General features: G+C 47.6%; 1 protein-coding gene across 5 annotated transcripts in view; it reads left to right on the top strand.

Moving 5' to 3' along the window:
• Window positions 1-19065, top strand: part of SLC1A6 (solute carrier family 1 member 6) — a 35842-nt gene extending 16777 nt beyond the window's left edge. The window contains exons 3-13 of one of the 5 annotated variants that reach the window (XM_074809058.1): window positions 3073-3329; window positions 4189-4326; window positions 5142-5346; window positions 6201-6243; window positions 6842-7182; window positions 9468-9701; window positions 10656-10850; window positions 12380-12514; window positions 13935-14038; window positions 16700-16727; window positions 17395-19065. In XM_074809058.1, the coding sequence (XP_074665159.1) occupies window positions 3116-3329; window positions 4189-4326; window positions 5142-5346; window positions 6201-6243; window positions 6842-7182; window positions 9468-9701; window positions 10656-10850; window positions 12380-12514; window positions 13935-14038; window positions 16700-16704 (1614 nt within the window). In that variant the 5' untranslated portion in view covers window positions 3073-3115 and the 3' untranslated portion in view covers window positions 16705-16727; window positions 17395-19065. Of the gene's footprint in view, window positions 1-3072; window positions 3330-4188; window positions 4327-5141; window positions 5347-6200; window positions 6244-6841; window positions 7183-9467; window positions 9702-10655; window positions 10851-12379; window positions 12515-13934; window positions 14924-16699; window positions 16728-17394 lie in introns of those variants that run through there. The other 4 variants (XM_074809057.1, XM_074809054.1, XM_074809056.1 and 1 more) reach the window with 4 other exon arrangements.
• Window positions 19066-19622: the final 557 nt, after the last annotated feature.

The following is a 19622-nucleotide window of genomic DNA, read 5'->3' as shown; positions in this document are numbered from 1 at the left end:
TGAGCAGGTTCATGAGCCCTGGGTGAAGAATGGGCTGCAGGGCAGAGCTCAAAGGGTTGTAGTGAATGGGGCTACACCTGGCTGGTGACCGGTCACCAGCGGCGTTCCACAGGGTGCAATTCTAGGGCCAGTCCTGATGGATATATTTATCAACAATCTGGATGCAGGAGTTGAATGTGACGTTAGCAAGTGTGTCAATGATACCAAACTGGGAGGTGCTGCTGACTCTCTTGAGGGACAAAAGGCCTTGCAGAGGGATCTAGATAGATTGGAGCATTGAACAATGACTAATGGGATGAAATTTAACAAGAACAAATGCTGGATTCTGAACCTAGCACAGAGTAATGCTGGGCACAAGTCTAAACTGGGAGAGGAGTGGCTGGAGAGCAGCCCTGCAGCAAGGGGTTTGGGGTTACTGGTGGGCAGCAGCTCAGTAGGAGCCAGCTGCGTGCCCTGGCAGCCAAGAGGGCAAAACACATCCCAGGGTACATCAAACACAGCATGACCAGCCAGGCAAGAGAGGGGATTGCCCTGCTGTATTTAGTGTTGGCGTGGCATCGCCAGGGGCGCTGTGTGCAGTTCTGGGCCCCACAATTTAGGAAGGATGTGAAGGTTCTTGAATGTGTCCAGAGGAGGGCAACCAAGCTGGAGACAGGGCTGGAATGAATGTCCTATGAGAAGTGGCTAAGGACTTGGGGCTTGTCTTGTTTGGAGAAAAGGAGGCTGAGGGGCGAACTCATTGCTCTCTGCAGCTTCCTGAGGCGACGTGAAGAGAGAGGTGCTGACCTCTTCTTCCTGGGGTTTAGTGATAGGATGCATGGGAATGTTCAAAGCTGCACCAGGGGAGGTTCAGATTTGACATCAGGGAGCATTTCTTTACCGAGAGGGTGGTCAAACACTGAAACAGGCTTCCTAGAGGGGTGGTCGATGCCCCAGGCCTGTCAGGATTTAAGAGGCATTTGGACAATGCCCTTAATGCTTTAACTTCATCAGCCCTTAAGTGGTCAGGCCATTGGACTAGATGATTGTTGTACGTCCCTTCCAACTGAGAGAGCCTGTTCTATTCTACCCCTTCAGTTGCTGACAGTGCAGGCAATTACTTTTCCCACCATAAGGACAGTAAGCTCTGAGACAGACTTCTGGAAATCCTGCAGACAGAAGAAGATTAAATGGACCACAAAAGGGATAATTCAGTGAATCTGTGATAGAAAAGGGTGAGATCTGAGAGGTGTCCTCTTCCTTGTAGTGTCCTGTACTGGCCAGTGATGCCAGTAACCGGCAAGACAGGAGGATACAAGATGTGTGAAAGTCCTGGCTCACTGGAACCTGACAGCTAATAATTTTGTTTGCCCAACCCTCTATCTAGGAGGCTACTAAATCAATAATACAAGTCTATTCTGGGGCACAGGGGATTGAATCCATAGTTTCTTAACCTACTGTGGAGTTCAAGAGGCACAGAGTCAGTGAGCTGAAGGAACACATACTTGGCAGTTTCTTCCCTTCATGTGTAGCTGTGAGAAGTAGGAGGGCTGGCAGTAAAAAGGAGGAAGATAGGCAAAGTTTTCACCCAGTCTGATGTATATTTGTTCCATCAGCAGGTAAAAGCAGGGTGGTGTAATAAGAAAGGGAAAGTGGGATCAAGCTGGAATCCACAGAATGCTGTTTGCTGATCCAAAAGCTTGGGTAGCCACAGCAGCACAGCAAGGCTCCTGCAGCAAAAGCCCAGTGGCCTTCACACAGCAGAGCCTTGGGAGGGCTTAGATTGACTTGGCACGGCCACCTCAGGTGTCTCTCCACTGCTCTGAACCTCATGAAGGCTTTAGCACCTGTGCGGATGAATCTTCTATCAGAATGGAGGTTTTCCTTCATCTGCCTGTTGGAAATGACCTTGCAGTGCTGTCCCCTGAACCAGCTCCTCTTTAAGACGATACCTCCAATTCATGAGAGGCATTTATCTGGGTCCGAATGGCAGACACTGGATGTGTATTTTATAGAGAATGTCATCCCAGTTGTGACGTTTTTTTTGACTTCAATTTAGGATTGCAAAGGGAGTAGCTCTTATTTCACTTGCAACACCAAAGAAAGGTCTTTCAGCACCTGCTGCTGTGCTAAAGTGACTTTGTTCTTCTTTGGTTTCATCTTTGCAAACTCCTGGGACAAAGAATCATTTTCAGACCTTGTATCTGTCAAGGCACAGTGACAGTAAGAAAATGGCACCTGCATGGTCAGACAATGATCTTCCTCACGATAAGAACTGTGGTTTGCTGGTGCCTTCTAGCGCTCCGGAGTGGGCTGGTATGCTTGTGTAGTCCCCTTGTTCTTTGTTCAGAGGAATATGGGAATAATCGTAAAAAATAAACAGTTGAAGAACAGTAGGCTGCTGTAGCAGTCAGTAGGCAATGGAGCAGAACTGGTTCTTTATTTACCTCTTTGGAGTAGGCTTGATCTTGATCTTAGTATTTGTAAAGACAGGACAGCAGGTTAAACCCATCAGTGGAGTCTGATGAGAGATGTTACTTGAAAATCCTGTTGTGCTTCAAACAAAAGTCAGTAAAGCATCATCCTCAGGCTCCACAAAGGCAAAGGGATTATGTTCCTTTCTATGGAAACAGCTGGTGACACTCAATGTCACGGGGAAAGCTGTTTTGTTCAGGGTCTGTCCATCTAGGAGGTATGTCAGAAATGTTGTTGGCTGCTTGGTCTTATTTGGAACAATTTGTGTAAAGGAACTGATTTTATTGAGAGGTGATAAAAATTCATTCCTGTCCAAACTGATAAAACTCCTAAGCACAAGCCTGGGTGGCTGTGGAGCCCTTTCTGGCTGCCCAAGTCACCACTCAGTGCAGGTTGGGTGCTACCGAGGCCAGAGCTTCTCCAGAGACACCAGAGCAGTCGCGACAAGACCCTGGTAGCACTTCAGATGCTTTGTCCCGGGGTCTGCTCCTTGCAGAGGAGCTCATTAATCAACTCTAAATAAACCTGCTCAGGGCCCCAGGGAAATGACCTAAAAGCGAAGGCAAGGTGTCGGGTGCGGCAGCTTACGCCTTCCCACCTGTGCTTCTCCCTGCCCAGCGTAGGCAGAGCCGTGCCTCGGGACCGAGCAGCCGTGCTGACCATGGGCGAGCAGAGCCACGTCAACAGCCTGTTCCTCAACGAGGACGCAGCCAAGCGGCTCGGCGCCGAGGGCCGGGTCCAGCGCTTGCGGCAGGCGGTGCAGAAGCGGGCGGCGCGGGCCAAGAAGCGGATGAACAGCATCACTGCTGACAGCGCGAAAAGCTTCTTCAGGAGAAATGCCTTCGTCCTCTTCACCATCGCTGCAGTCTTGCTAGGTATGGAACTGGTGGCAACACTGGGAACCATTTATAAATGCGGGGAAAAGTTTGTTTATTCTACAAAGGTTTTATTTTATCATAACAATTTGTCTGTGGAGGTGAAGCTGATGAGCTGACAGCTCGAACTGCCGTCCACATCAGGAGTACCTTTGTGTGCAAGAACAGACCTTGCAGAGAGTGTGTGTGAGGGAGCCCTCGTTGATCCTTTCTGGCTGCAGCTTAGGAACAGTCTACAACAGAAGGGGTTTGATGATTCAGCTCTACCAATGCTCATAAAAAATAATCCAGATTTGTTCAGAGGCTTCTTGTGAGTGCAGCTACAGGCACAGGGGCTCTTCAGATTCATCCCATGGCTTTAGCCAGGACCAGAAAGGGGAACTGATGTGAAGGGCTGTGACACTAAATCTGCCCAGCAGACAGTCGATTGTCCCTAGCTTTTGATCCAGACCATATGTCTCTAACTCACTGGCTGAACTCAGCTTCAAGAGGTGGGTGGACAAAGTCTCTGAACTGTGTAGTCACACTTAGGTTAGGCTGGGAGATCATCTCCCTGGTCACGGCATTTTTGTGTTCATGACCTTCCTGGGAACAGAACCCCAGAGGAGCAGCAGACAGCAACAAGGAGACCTGTGGTTTAGCACAAGGCTCCTGTGCATATAAATATGTCAGAGGGAGAGAGAGAGCATACAGTAAAAACTGGATCATAGCCTTTTAGAAACAGAAAGAGCATTTGCTCCTCTGGGGAGAGAAGGAGGTGAAAGGAGATCAGAAAGAGAAAAGCCACGCTGTAGGACTGAGGGACAGACCACTGGATCACATTGTCCCATTTCCATTCTCATCCCTTGCTGGTCCACAGGGATCATCCTGGCGTTTTCCCTCCGGCCCTACCAGCTGACCTATCGCCAGATCAAGTATTTCTCCTTCCCCGGCGAGCTGCTGATGCGTATGCTCCAGATGTTGGTTCTTCCTCTCATTGTCTCTAGCTTGATTACAGGTGAGAAGTGCTTTCTGCTGCTTTCAGCCAAGGCAATAACCAGCAGACAGATGCTAGCTGTTGTTGGAGTACCCTTTTTTGCCCCAGCTGGAGGTGCTTGGATTAGCTTGGCTAATAGTGACAAGCCTGAACCTACAGCTGTAGTGAACACGATTCACACTCATACCCCTGCTTGCTCAGTAGCGGGAAAGAGAAGCAGAAGGCCTTGTGCTCTCTCAGAAGACTGGGGAGGACACAATGTCGTGTTTCCAAGGCCCAACACTTGAGCACTAACAAGGATTTCATCCTACATAACCTCAAACATCAACAAGTTTTTTGCCCAAGTCAGCGTCAGGTTTCCTCCAGCCCAGGGAAGGTTCATTCATGTCAGTCTGAAAGAGCTGGAGTTGATCACTGGCTGGAGAGCTTCCTTCATTCAGGTCCTCATAGAAGACATGCCAGCCAGCCAAGCTTCCAGGCAGCGGAAGGGACTGCAAGGCATTCCACCTGCTGAAACATCCCATCATTAGGGACTTAAAGGCCCAGCGTACTGGGAGGGAATTATTTCCCTTCTGAGAGCTTTAGGAGGAAATTGCTGTATTCCCAAATACAGCCTAAGACCCACCAGTGCTATGCTTCTTCATAACCACAAGCCACATTCTCCCATATCAACATCACCCTGGAGTTCCAAAGTCTGCCCCTTGTATACTGTGCTTCCTAGAGACCCCAGCTCCCCATCCACCTCACACATGTGCCCTCCACACTTTGAATCTTCCTCAGATTTCCCCCTTCCCTCTAAGACAATAAACATTTTCACCTTGTCTCTCTCTCCCCAGGAATGGCCTCACTGGATGGTAGAGCCTCAGGGAAGATGGGGATGCGGGCTGTCGTCTACTACATGGTGACCACAATCATAGCAGTCTTCATTGGCATACTCATGGTGATCATCATCCACCCAGGAAAAGGATCTAAGGACAAGCTTCACCGGGAAGGCAGAATTGAGCAGGTGCAGACCACAGATGCCTTCATGGACTTGGTGAGGTAGGTGAGCAAGACAGTGTCATGTTGAGACCATGTCAGTGAGATTACATTCCTCCATGGAAAGTCCTTTTGAAGTGTCACAGCTTTAGGTATACACACTTGCCAAGCCTACTACTTCTAGCTCAGTCTAGCTAACTGCCTTTGCCACTCTGAGATCAAGTGCTTGTCTTGGAGCTCTGGAGTCCAGCCCTTCTGTTAGAGGTATTAATGCAAGAGGCCAAGGCATGCTCAGCAAAACAAGTAATAAAAACTATAATTGACTGCATGCCCTTCAGAAATTCACCCAGCAAAGGCTACTCCAAATATCTGTCTTCTCTGAGCTAAGGAAATTGAGGAGGTGGTTCCCAAGATATTGTCTTTCCCTCCCTTGCTGTGACCTTACACAGTGATTTGCAAAGCTGTACTATCTCGTGGTATGAAGCTATGTTTCTGAGGTACAATATAACAGAGCTCAAATGACAGATGTAGAGATGAGGCTGAGAGCAAGGCAGAATATTAAAAATTGTAATATGGTCTTGTTTCAAGGTTCAGTTGGGTTTGATGATGCTTTTACAATGGACCCATATCCCAGCACTATATGTCTGTAGTCTCTTTCCACATACCTGAAATACAACCTTCTGGAGTCTGAAAAGATGCAGCAGATTTCTGAAAAGATGCAGGAGTGTGCCTGGCTCCGGATCAGCATATTCCCATCTTCTGTCGATCAGAAAGGGCCCATCTGCTCTGTAGCCTTACCTGGCATTGTGAGAGTTGTGACCTGACATTGCTCCAGGACAGAGGCGTTGGCCAAGAAGCCCATGTTTTCTTGCTAGTCAAACAGGACAATAACTCTTTCCTTGTTTTATCTACTGCAGAAATATGTTCCCGCCCAACCTGGTAGAAGCCTGCTTCAAACAGGTATGAAATCCCACCTGGCCTATCACTTCCCTTTGTGCCCTGTGCCCCAGACCATTGTCCAACCTACTTCTCTGAGGGATGGAATAGCAATTTCTTTATACTGCCCTCACACTTCCCCAAGTCTGACTGCTCCAGGAGGATTTTCAGTCATTAGCCTGCGTTATAGCATCCCCCCATGCAAGCTTTTCAAGCTGTCTGTAGATGGGGACTTCGACCTCTGTCCCATCCCACACTCAGAGTCAGGAAGGGTTTGTGTGATCTCAGGTAGCAGGCTTGGACTGGCAGTGAAATTCACCAAGAATTTCTCTCTTCTGTGGGGCTAAGTGCCCTTGGAAGCAGCATGAAGGGTTATCAGAGAAGCCAGAATATCTAGGTCCTAGGGATATGAGATGCTTCAGTGGTCTCTTTTGACCTTCATCTCTATGAACTTTTTGATGAAATCACTAAGCTAGGGAGCTTGAGAACAGGCAAAGTTTCCCACATCGGTCATCAGGAACTTGCAGTACTCTCTGTAGGAAGGGATGCAAGAGCCTAGCATGTTGTCCTGAGCTCCTGAACCAGGGTCTGTGAGTGCATCTGATAATCTGTGTCTTTTCAGTACAAGACGCAGTACAGCACCAGGGTCTTCACCAGAACCATCCTCCACAGCAGCAATGTCACAGCAGGTGTGACCACCACTCAGATCCCTGTGCCTGAGAACTTCACTGGCATCCTGGAGAACATCACTCATGCCCTGGGGACCGTCTCCGAGGTGCTGACCTTTGAAGAAGTCATTCCCATCCCGGGCTCAGCCAATGGGGTGAACGCGCTGGGGCTGGTAGTGTTCTCCATGTGCTTCGGTTTGGTGATCGGCAGCATGAAGCAGAAGGGACGGGCCCTGCGGGAGTTCTTTAACTGCCTCAACGAAGCCATCATGAGGCTGGTGGCCATTATCATCTGGTGAGGAGCACGGCCGGTTGGAGCAGGAGGTCTGCAGGTGCAGTTTCCGCTGACCTGACGAGAAGTGGGGTAGCTTTAAGGATGACATGCACAGGAAAAGCAGATGGGCATAGCTCTCCTTTGGCTCCATCAGGCTGAAGGGAAAAGTCTGGATGGGATATTTGTTCACATTTCATTTCCTGTTTTTTGTTTTTACCTTAGAAATATCAGGTACACCACGACTTGCTTTCCTTGAGGCTGCTGGAAACATCCTTGGAAGACCAGAGAGCTGGAGTGGAAGATCTCTTAGCCTTACCAACAGGGGTAGGGTGTGAGGCTTTCCCACCAAAAGCTTTCCTTCCAGCTATGTTCCAGAAGTCTGACTTAGCTATGAATCACAATAACCTATTGCCACTTTCCTGCTACCCAGGGTGGCACCTGTATGCGTTAGCTCTGAGAGCTGAGCTTGGTTGACAAGGTCAACTCAATGTTACTGCCTTTCAGTTTGAGGTCTCCCAGATCCTGACTCCTCTAGAGCTCAGCAGCTTGTTGCCTTCTGTGTAAGGCTGCCTGTGCTACATGGTCCAGATAAGCAAGGCATTGCTGAGGTGATTCTCCAGAAGGCAGCATTTTACCAAATCTTGTTACTTTAAGCTCTTTACCCATCTAGGGCTCAAGGTCTAAATAGCAGTTTGTGGTAGGTACCGTGAGTCAGGAGAGATGCGGGGCTGGCAGAATACATGGAAATGTCCGACAGGGAAGGGATCTGTCAGTCCCACACACTCTCCCATTTCAGATCACTCCTGCTTCCTTTCCCTGGTCTTCTAGTCACAGTCTTGTATCTCAGAGCAATATCCTGAGCACAGGGGGACAGGCCTTACACAGAAAGACACAAAGGGGAAGAACAACCCTCAGCTCATAGCAGAGCATTGGGGAGCCCCAGCCCCTCTAGGATCTTTTTCTCCACAGATGAGCCAGAACTTGGGGCTTTGCTTTCCTAAGAAGAGGTAAGAGTTGCCCGAGGGCACAGAAGGGAGAGCACGAGCACAGTGGAACAAGTAGACCTGCACACTACTCCCAGAGACAATTTCAAGGTGCTTTCAACACCCCCTCCTTCAGGTCCCCCTTAGAGTGGAAGAAGGCAGGGTGTTGATGTGTGGAACACTGGTTACACTCAGAAAGTGCCTGTGCACATGCAGTAGGTAGTGTCTGCAGAGACCTCCTGACTTACAAAATCCTGCTGGTATAGGAGGCAGGACTGCCAGCTGCAGCCCAGCACTCCTTCCTGAAGCCACAGTCTGCAGAGCATCTCCCAGGAGCTTGTTTTTCCTGGGGAGATCTGGTCACTAGCTGCAGCCAAGGATGTCTTCTAAGAGGAAGGTCAGAGGAAATGAAATATTTGTGAAATCCTTTCCTGAAACTTTTCCAAACCTCCCAGGCTAAGTTGGAGTTTGGCATGTGGACCTCTGAGCCTTGTGCATGAACTGCATGTAAGCTCTTGAGCTGTAGAGGGCCAGCCCTTAGAGGTGTGGCCGTGGAGCTGGGATTTTCTTTGCTCCAGTTATTTGTCCATGTTTAGTTCAGTGCCCATAATATTTTCCATGTCTGTGTTATGGCTTCCATCCTGTGGAGCCTCACTGCGGCTCATGAGATGCATTGTTATAGAGGGGGAAAAAAGCCATAAAGAAACGATAGCAGTGTCCCTCAAAATGGGTTTTTATATAAACCATGGCTGCTTTCACAGGTGTTGGTGTGCCCAGTCCTTGCTACACCAGATATGGATTCCCTGTATCTTCTATTCCCTAAATGTCTGAAGATAGCAAGGCTGATATCCCAGAGCCTATAGGACACTATTGCTTTTACACCCTCATTCCCTGTTTCTTCTGTACTTCCCTGTGCCTCTCAGTAAAAAAAATATACTCTCAGCCCAAGCTCCGTTAGGAAAGGGAGGGACCCCAAAGATTCCCCTTCACAACCTCCCCTATCAATTCTACAAGGGGTGTTGTGGAAACATATAGGGAACTCAGAAGGAGGAAGAAACCTCCACCAGTACCCAAGCTGTGCACACAACAGAGTGCTGGAGTCCCCGACAGTGCAACAAGAGCTGTTTCTTGACCATGTGGTGAACAAGTCCCAGCTCTCTCCAGGTTTCCAGAAAATAAGCCAGCAGTATCATCCAAAGATTAGACTCAATGAGCACTTCTGGTGTGCTGGCTTATTGGGGATTTGTCCAGACAGCATGCATAAAAGCTGGTGTGAAAGTGTGGGTGCCAGTTCTGAGCATCAGCCTTGTGTTTCTGCCACAGGTATGCTCCAGTTGGGATCATGTTTTTAATTGCTGGCAAAATCCTGGAGATGGATGACCTAGCAGTGATGGGAGGCCAGCTGGGGATGTACACGCTCACCGTCATCGTTGGACTCCTCATTCATGCCCTCTGCATCCTGCCACTGCTCTACTTCATCGTCACTCACAGAAACCCCTGGGTATTCATTGCAGGGCTTCTGCAGGCCCTCATCACAGCCCTGGGCACCTCCTCAAGGTACGATGGCTACGTAGGAGTAGGGTTGGGGCTGGTGTGGATACTCCGGGGCTGCTTGTCAGCACTCCATTGCCCTCAGTGCAGCACTGTGGTCTCACAATTTCTAGCAGTAGCCGCTTTTTACACTGGTCCAGCCAAGCTCATTTGAGAGTGGAAAGATTCCCACTCCCCTGCTCAGGAGCCCTAACCAGGACAAATATCAAATCCCATGGAACAGCAGCATTATTCCCCATGCACACACCTCTCACACGCATGTACTCGCACACGTTTGCACATTTCTCTCTCCTGGGCACACATACTGTATGCAGCTGGCATTAAACTCACTGGAGGCCCAGCCAGAGGCATCAACACCTGAATGTTCAGTGACTCACACTGCCATGCAACAGAGCCAAAGCAAGGGACTGTAGGTAGCTGTTGTTTCACAAGTGCTGTGTTTCTTGCTATATGCCTTTCCTGGCAAGCACATAACAGTCTCTCCCACATGCATCCTCACTCTGAAACACACAGCATTATTCCTGCTCATGTTCTCTTTCAGAAACAATTCTCAGCCATCTCTGCAAGATATATTCTCACACATGGGTCATTCTTGTCTTATGTGCTGAGGGGGATGACAAAGGGCTACATTTTTTTTAATAGCTGGGAAAGGAGTTTTGATGTACCCTGAATCCTCCAGCATCACCTTCTTTTGGTGTTATACCAGCATCACCAGCCTCAGGGTTACACAGCCTTTGTCCCAGCCCCTGAGGAAAGCCATGTCTGAATGTGCAACTGCAGCGTGCACCATATCTGAGGAAGCCTTGCTTAGACTGTTCTTTCTCCTAGCAGCTTCTGGCCTCTGGCTCACATGGCAGGGTGAAAAAGCAGGTGGGTAAGGTCATCAACCAGGCAGAGGCTTAGTCCCTCTTCCATAGTCAGCATATACCCAATTCATGTTGTTTTGTAAATTCCTTTCAGCTCAGCGACTCTGCCCATCACCTTCAGGTGCCTGGAAGAAAACAATGGTGTGGACAGGCGCATCACGAGGTTTGTTCTGCCTGTGGGAGCTACAATTAACATGGATGGCACTGCGCTGTACGAGGCCCTTGCAGCCATCTTCATTGCACAAGTCAACAACTATGAACTTGACTTCGGGCAGATCATCACAATAAGGTGACTTTTGAAAGAGTTTTGGGACTACAGGAAGGGCTTCAGTTCTGTTGGCTTATCTGAGGTGTGGTCAGGTTCCTCTTTTGCTCAGGAGATTGTTGTGGGCAACCAAGCACCACGCAGCTGCTCACTCACTCCTTCCCCCTCAGGAATGGGGAGGAGAAAATACAACACAAGGCTCAGGAATCGAGACAAGGATTGGGAGGGATTACTCCGCCCATTATGGTTATGGGCAAAAGACAGATTCATTAAGGGAAGAAAAAGAACGTCAGTTTAATTTAAACACCACCACCGCTTAATTCTACAGTCAATCAGAGTAGGACAGTGAGAAATACAACCACATCTTCAAAACACCTTCTCCCACCCCTCCCTTTTTCCTGGGCTCAGCTTTGCTGCCGATTTCTCTCCCTCCTCACCTGCAGCAGCGCAGGGGGATGGGGATGGGGGTTGTGGTCAGTTCATCACCCCTTGTTTCTGCTGCTCCTTCCTCCTCAGGGGCAGGACTCCTCGCACTCTTCCCCTGTGCCAGCGTGGGGCCCCTCTCACGGGAAACAGTCCTCCAGGAACTTTCTCTGACATGAGACCTTCCCATGGGGTGCAGCTCTTCCCAAACTGCTCCAGCGTGGGTCCCTCCCATATGTCGCAGTCCTGCCCGTGCTGAACTACAACAGCGGGGGCTGCTCTCAGCGTCCCGGCCTCCTCCAGGCACAGCCCCTGCTCCGCCGTGGGGTCCTCCCCGGGCTGCAGGTCGGCATCTGCTCCCTCGGTGCCCTCGATGGGCGCAGGGACAGCCTGTCCTCTCCCCACGGGCTGAGGGGGGTCTCTGCTCCAGCCCACCTCCCCCCCGCCACCTCCTCCTTCCTTCCACTCACCTCGGTGGCTGCAGAGGTGTCTCCCTCACAACTCCTCCTCACAACTCCTCCTCGCAACTCCCACTTCTCCTCCCAGATTCCCCTTCGTAAATACGTTATCGCAGAGGTGCAGCCACCGTCACTACGTAGCTCAGCCTTGGCCAGAGGTGGGTCTGACTTGGAGCCGGGGGAGCTCAAGAAGCTTCTCACAGGGGCCACTGCAGTAGCCCCTCCCCCTGTACCAAACCCCCCCACCACACACACAAACCCAACACAAGATACAATGAGGAAAAAAAAGTATGGAAAAGAAGGGTGTATTATACCTTCAGGTGTAGAGGCACATATGATTTGGGCACCACGTCTCTGAGGCTCCACTTGAGCCCTTATTGCATTTCCAGGTCTGGGCCACCCTTAGCTAGAGCTGCAGTGTGCAGCCTGTTATGGACGGGTGCCTGGGTGCTGTGTTGATGTCCCATGTGTCACCATCCTGCTCGATAACCAGGGCAGAAAGGCGGCCAAGGTGTTTTGTAGGTGATGAGTTTGAGCGGCTTCCTGACATTTTATGGTTGGACTAGATGATCTTCAAGGTCTTTTCCAGCCTAGATGATTCTGTGATTTTTGCAAATGCGACTACCTCTTTTCTTCCTTTGCTGATAGCTGTTGCTTTCCTGTTCCTTCCAGCATCACTGCCACGGCAGCCAGCATTGGAGCTGCAGGTATTCCCCAGGCAGGACTGGTGACAATGGTTATAGTGTTGACATCAGTGGGGCTGCCTACTGAAGACATTACGCTGATCATCGCTGTGGACTGGTTTCTGTAAGTTCTCTGCTCAGCAGCACGCACTGCTGTGCGCTCCCTGCCAGTGCTTACAGAGTTTGTTTCTATTCCCAAATGTCTCTGCTAAGAACAGTCTCAGTAATCTCTATCATTAAGCTTAAAACACACCTTTATCCATGAGACCTTTGGACAGTAGCCCTCTCTGCCCACGCTGGAGTCTTCACCGTGTACGTCAGTGACCCAAGGCACCAGAGGTCACTTGCAGATAAACCTGGTCACCAAGCAGAACGTTTGCTTTATCTTAAAAACGACCAGAAACTATCTCCAGACTGACAGGGACAGGTTGTGCCAATAATAAGCAAATTCACACTGCAGAGTAGTGGTTCTGCGCTACCAAACATGGGAAGTGGATTGAAACGGGGCTGTTCAAAGTTGAGGAGTGTTTAGATGGGTGCAGCTAGTCAGCTACATTGCTCCATTTCAGCTTTCTTTCCCTTTTAAACCTTGGGACGAGAGATTTCACAGGAGTGCTCTTAGGAACTAGATTGAAGAATGCATTTGTGCACAGTCCTCACTCTCTTAGTCTTCTCAAACACAACAAAATCCTGACTCAGGGATACACTGTCAGTGTTTCCTCTGTTCTTCTGTATCTTGTATTGCTGATTTGTAGCCAAAGCAGCCAAAGTCTGCTCCCAGCCATGGCTGAGCAGTTGGAAACAGAGTCTTGCCCAACACCTCCACTTCTCCTGTGAACTGTGCATAAGAACAGACCTGGCTGGAAAAAGCCCTGCCTCCTAAGACGCCAGGTTACCTCTTGTACTTACCCAGAAAGGTTGGTTTCAATCAGGTACCAAAAGTCTTATCTGTTGTTCAAGGATATGATGGGTTGCTGGACTGGTGATAGCTTCAGCTCTTACATACAGATGTGGTTGTGGAGAGTATCTCATTGCAAAAGGTGTTTTAGATTTGTTATTTTGCACAAAGAATCTGGTGCCTTGTCTTAGTGTACACTGTCTATGCTGAGGAAATCTGGCCCAACAGCAACACTAAGTCATAGATTTGCACCAGAATTTCTGTACTTTTTGTAAAACAAAATGCTATTTAAGTGTAACAGATGTGGGGAGGCTCATCTGAGTCTGCAGAAAGGCCTTGGCAGCCCTCTGGAAAATAAACTGTCCATGTAGAACTACAATAACATTTCTCTTGTTTTGTGGCAAGTCTAAAACTTTTCAGTGAGAAACTGGGAATGCAATAGAGCAGGAATGAATGTGAAGCCTGTGCTCAGGGCTATCAACCAAGGAAGGCTCTCTGGGAGTCATTCTCCTGACAATGTTGAAGTGTCAATTATTAGTGACTTGAAAAGTAGAAAAAGTTTCACTGAAGATGTTTCTTGAAATAGTCTTCATCCCCTTAGCTGTTACTAAGAAGCTGTATTTCATTTTTCTCTCTGATTTTTCAGGGACCGCCTTAGAACGACCACCAACGTCCTGGGGGATTCTCTGGGGGCTGGCATTGTGGAGCACCTCTCCCGGCACGAGCTGGATGCGCAGGACTGCGAACTTGGTAATTCTGTGATAGAGGAGAAAGAGCAGCTCTCCCACCTGGTTTGCCCACAGAACGACACCCACAGGCACCCCAGGAGTGAGACAGCACTGTGAAATCGGGCAGCAGAGTGCAGATTAATGCTGTAAAAAGCCAAGACTGGAAACAGAAGTCCATAGTGGAGGACAGAGAAAGATCCACTCTCCAAGATCACAGAATCACAGAATCATCTAGGTTGGAAAGGACCCTGAAGATCATCTAGTCCAACCGTTAACCCAGCACTGACAGATCCCAACTACACCAGATCCCTCAGTGCTATGTTGACCCGACTCTTAAACACCTCCAGGGATGGGGACTCCACCACCTCCCTGGGCAGCCCATTCCAATGCATAACTACCCGTTCCGTAAAGAAATGCTTCCTAATATCCAGTCTAAACCTTCCCTGGCGCAACTTGAGGGCATTACCTCTTGTCTTATCGCTCATTACTTGGCTAAAGAGGCTCATCCCCAGCTCTCTGTAACCTCCTTTCAGGTAGTTGTAGAGGGCCATGAGTTCCCCCCTCAGCCTCCTCTTCTCCAAACTAAACAACCCCAGTTCCTTCAGCCGCTCACTCAAGACGCACACTCTTCTCCCCCCTCTGCCACATGCAGTCTTCCCTGATCCCATTTCTCCCCTATCTCTTTCTGAGTGGCATTAAAGAGGAGAAAATTAAACTCCAAAGAAAGTTTTATTCCACAAAAGCCTGATTTAGTCATTCTTATGGGGTCCAAGAGTTAGACGCGAGTAAAGAAGTTTCAGTGAATGAGCTGGACTAGGAACTCCTTCGGTTCTGAGCTAAAGTATGAGCACAGCCAAGTGGCAAGGTAGGTTGGGGGCACCACCACTTGTGGACTGGCACCAAAATGTTGCCATGATGACTCCACCCTGCAGGATACAGCTGCAAAGCCTTCACTTGGCCGGTGGCTTCCCCCAGGCACATAAAGCTTTTAGCATTGGCCATTTGGAGATCTTTGGAGAGCCCCAGCACTCCTGTTCGGCTCTTCACTGGCAAGTGTTTATGAGAAGCACAGTGTCCTCCTTGATCACAGTCCTGGTGTTTGCACAGATATGCAGATGATGCTTCCTGAGAGCTTCTCACTCCTCCGGCAACCCTTCTGGCTGCAGAAACTAGAGTCACCAGCTCCTGAAGGAATGTGGGACCATACAGCAGGGACAGGGCTTACTGTGCTGGCTGGCAGCACAAATAGGGGTTGACAGGCTTTCTGTTAGTGGAAGCTGCTAAAGGACTGTGAAAGCAGCAAACAATTAAAGAATTTATCCATCATTCAGCCTCTGAAACAGATTTTCATTCTACCAAGCTCTGCCAAACACCAGTTAACTTCATTTCTCTTTAGCAAGCTGTTCTCCTCCTGGGGAAACCAGAAGGGGAAATGCGAAGTTTAAGAACAGTTTGCTCACCTGAGCAGCTGGGTGGTACCTCCATCCCTGCCACCCCAGATTTGCTCAGAAAAGAGTTTCACTCCTCATTATAAGACTCCTAAGGAACCTGTTACTTTGCTCATCTTTGGCTGTTTTCAGAAGTGACTTCCCTTCAGTCACATTGCTCCAGAATGTGCTTCCAAATATCTCTGTCTTTCTGCAGCTCCTTTTATCTTTTATAGGCAGTACCAAATCACTTCTTAGCACTTGTACAAGTTTACCAGACCCCCAACTTATAAATTCAGGATAAATTTCTCAGTCACTACCAAATGGAGCTCAGCTTCTGTTTAACACACTTGGACATAAGCCCACACAACATCCGAAGCATCTCTGAGGCTCAAGCAAGAAGTAGGCACCTGCTTCATCCATGCTCTCTCGCCCTTCCCTGGCATGGCCAGGAACCCAGCCAGTATCTCACTCCAGTGAACAGCACCAGCAGGGCTTGCTCCATAACCAGGAAGATGTAAAGAATCCACAGTTTTGGGGCTACTTCAGTGTAGCTTTAGAAATGGTGAAGGTCAGAAACAGCAGCAAGCAGGCTCCTGTTGCACAGCCAAATTATGTGAACTGGGCAGCTTTTACTTGAGGTCTGCTCATTATTCCAAGCCCAGTATATCACTTAAATCCCTCCACGCTGGCTTTCCACACTGATCCTTTTCATCCAGAAGCCCTAGCCATACACTCAGAGGTGCACCTAAGTGGACCTCAGGAAGGAAGAGCTCAGAGGCACCAGCTGGAGGCAACTTTGCCAACCACAACTGCACAACTGCCCCTGCTTAGCTCCCCAGCACTAACAAAGCTTCCTAAAACACATTTCTTGAGATGTCCAAAGCCAGATCCTGAGGCTCTTTTTGGTCCTTCAGAAATTGCAGGATTATATATTGGTGCTGCCATACTCCACATCCTGTAGGCAGAGTATTCTATTTTATGGGCTGGACAATTGTTGGGAATCTGAGATAAATGGACAAATGCATCTCTTTTACATAGAAGTGAATAACAGGGCAGGGTAAACAGAAGTGTCTAGTAGCTCCATTTAGCCAGACCCTAAGGCTGTTTCCTGACTGTGGGAGGCAGGTTGCTTATTCTGAGATCCGCTCTAGCAGGGGGCAAATGAGCAGGTTAACAAATGATTATCCTCCTCTTTGCAGCATTTTTTGATCTTGTATGAATACTATTATAATGTCTGCTCTTCTCCTTTCTAGACTAAACAGACCCCGTATGCCCTCACAGGTAATAATCATTCATGTTCCTCTCCTCTGGACTTTTTCCTCGCTGTTCTACATCTTTCTTAAAGTGGAATAACTAAAATTTGACACGACAATCCAGCTAAAGATTTATTAGTGCTGAGCACTGAGGAAAGAATATTTCATGTACATTAAAATTTAGATCTTAGACCCAAGTTACCATAGTTTAACAGCATGCTATGCATCAGCTGATCAGGATAACTTTCCATGATGCTTACATACAGCAAATTCAAGTCTGTTCATCTTCTCTCAAATCTTAGTGAGGTTAGACTCTTACTTTGATGAGATCACTGTATCTAAAGACTGGATCTTAATCAAAGAGTATTAAGATACACTGCATTAGCTTGTATCTATAGTGGGCTAAGACAGCACTAGCTTACCACTGACACAGCTCAGCTGACATGAGTCTAAAGAATAGACCTGCTTATAAAACCCAATAAAGTGCTTTATTTTTTCATAAAAGCATGGTAGCATTGACTCCACTCCAGTGGTAATACATGATAATTCCTGCATCGTTTTAAATGGAACTGCTGCCTAGCTACTAATTTCCCAGCCTGTGTTTGTGCAGTTGATTATTGTTACCTACCTATAGTAATTTATATTTGTCCATATTGAACAGCATCTTGTTTTTCTTTTTTTTTTCTTTTTTCCAGACTATTTGTCAAACTTTTCAAGAAAGCATTGAATTCTAATCCTGAAGAGACTTCCTGTATATAAAGGGCAAACTGATGGATGGATTGGAAGAAAAGATTGTTGGATTGGACTCCAGCTCAAATGGGAATTAATTTTGGGAAGTCCTATGGCTTGGGTTATACAGACAGTCAAACCAGATGATCATAAGGGTCCCTTCTGGCTTTATAATATATGCACGTGCTTTCTGGTTTAGAGATATTGTAAAGGGTGCTTCCAGCACAGTCATTTTTAAAAGCTATCTGGAAGGATCCTAACGATACTTTAATAAAGCTCAGCAAGAGTCTAACCTGTTTTCAGTTGCTGTTAGCAGACATGTAAACATCTCACAAAAGGGGCTCTCCATACCACATTGCATCAACATGATCTCGGATGTTCCCACAAAGTAGTACACTCCAAGCCTTGCCATTTGTGATTTGCTGCTTTCAACACGAGATTAATGGAGCACAAGCAAGTAGAAACCTCATTTTCAAATACTGCAAACCAGTCTCCCATGGGGAATTTCAGAATTCAGCTGATAGATTTTAGCTCTGGTGTTTGCCCATGTTGTTAACCAGTTTATAATTGGGATTATCTATCTGTTTACAATACCTGAACAGTAAAGCATTGTCAGGAATTTGTGCATAAATATGTATATATACCTCTCTATGTGTAAGGGGCACGTGCACAAACATACATATACTCAGAGTTATTTTTTTTGTTGCTAATCCAAGAAGGAAAAGCAATACTAAACTCTCACTCTGTAAAGCTGCATTTGATTCACTTTGATGCCCACCTTGATTTACCCAACTAATCCCATCCTTAAAACAACAGAGCCTGTTTTACTTCCTTCCCGTAATGAGTCTTCCAAAGCAAGGTTTACCAGGAAGGAGCTCAACGCATGCTGATTTTGAGTCGTACCTGCTGGTGACATAATGAGAACTTCTCAATGTATAGGGAAAATTCTCTACTTCATCTTTGACCTCCCTGCACATATCCCAAGGACCCACATCCCCACTGCATCGGACTTGGCAAGGAGACAGGCTTTGAGAGCTCAGCCAAGAATACAAAAGTGTTTGTACTCCTTCCAAACCCAACACTGACCTTGTACTAATTCAGCCTTCAAAACTGGGTAGCTGAAAGTACTAAATCATTTTATCAACTGTCTTTTTAAATTATGAGATATTTGAGAGTTTATGCAGTTTTTACTGCAGTCCTGCTGCTTCTACTTGCAGAAACTGTCTGAGTTTCTCCTATTTGCAAACAGATTTATTCCTAATGATTAGTTGGGCAACATTCGGGATGAAACAGAGCTATCCCAACGCATACATACGTGAGGAGCTCTTGGATTAGGACACATCTCTTCAAAATTATTTTAAGATGATGATAGGCCATGTGTGACATTAAGTATGTGATACGTGCACATTGTTTCAGGAGTCAGATCTGCCCAATAAAACTGCCCTGAAATTCTATGTCCGTCGTTTGCTGTGCCCAAGGAAGAAAGAGATAACTGGAAATCAGTGCTGTAGAGCGTGTGCGTGGCATTCTGGCAGTTTGACTATGTTAATTCCCGAGGGCTTTTTCTTCATGCTGTGAGTTTCAGTGTTAATAAAGATAGTTTGCAATTTGAAAAATAAAGGGAATTTTTTCCACAATGCTTTTCCCTGGTGCTTTTTTTCTACTATTTTTCCTCAGGACCATGACCTTACAAATTTAGGGACGTTACTTTTAGCATTCCTTATCTCCATGTGCCTATGTCATGGGTCAAGTACTAAATTCAGACTTTTACAAGGTCTTTCCCTAAAGCTTTTTCTTTGATGCCATCTTTTGCATATGTCCATAAACTGGCACAGCTGCACAAGGCTTACTTCACATGCAGCACACAGCACACAAGCACATACTTCCACCTAGGAAATCCACCCCAAGCAAAAGCTATGTGGAAGAGGTCTCTGAGGCTTAAACAATAATGAGTTTACATTACTCACTGAAATGTTGCATTAATGACATGGTAATTGAGCAAAGTGAAAGCTGTTAGTTCTTCTCCCCTGGATATCCCTTTTTCTTGTCTTCTGTTCCCTAAGGGACAGGAGCCAAGGTGAATAATACAGCTGATGGGGCAAGGGCATCACCAGTCAGGGCCCAGTCCCACAGTACTCAAGAAAGACAAGCAGCACAGACTCTGAGATGATGGCCAGGTCCAGCCAAGAGTCCA

This window comes from Strix aluco, chromosome 29, assembly GCF_031877795.1.
Source record: "Strix aluco isolate bStrAlu1 chromosome 29, bStrAlu1.hap1, whole genome shotgun sequence".
In the NCBI taxonomy this organism is placed as follows: Eukaryota; Metazoa; Chordata; class Aves; order Strigiformes; family Strigidae; genus Strix; species Strix aluco.
Note: the sequence above shows the minus strand (reverse complement) of the source record. Positions and strands in the feature narration are given on the sequence as shown.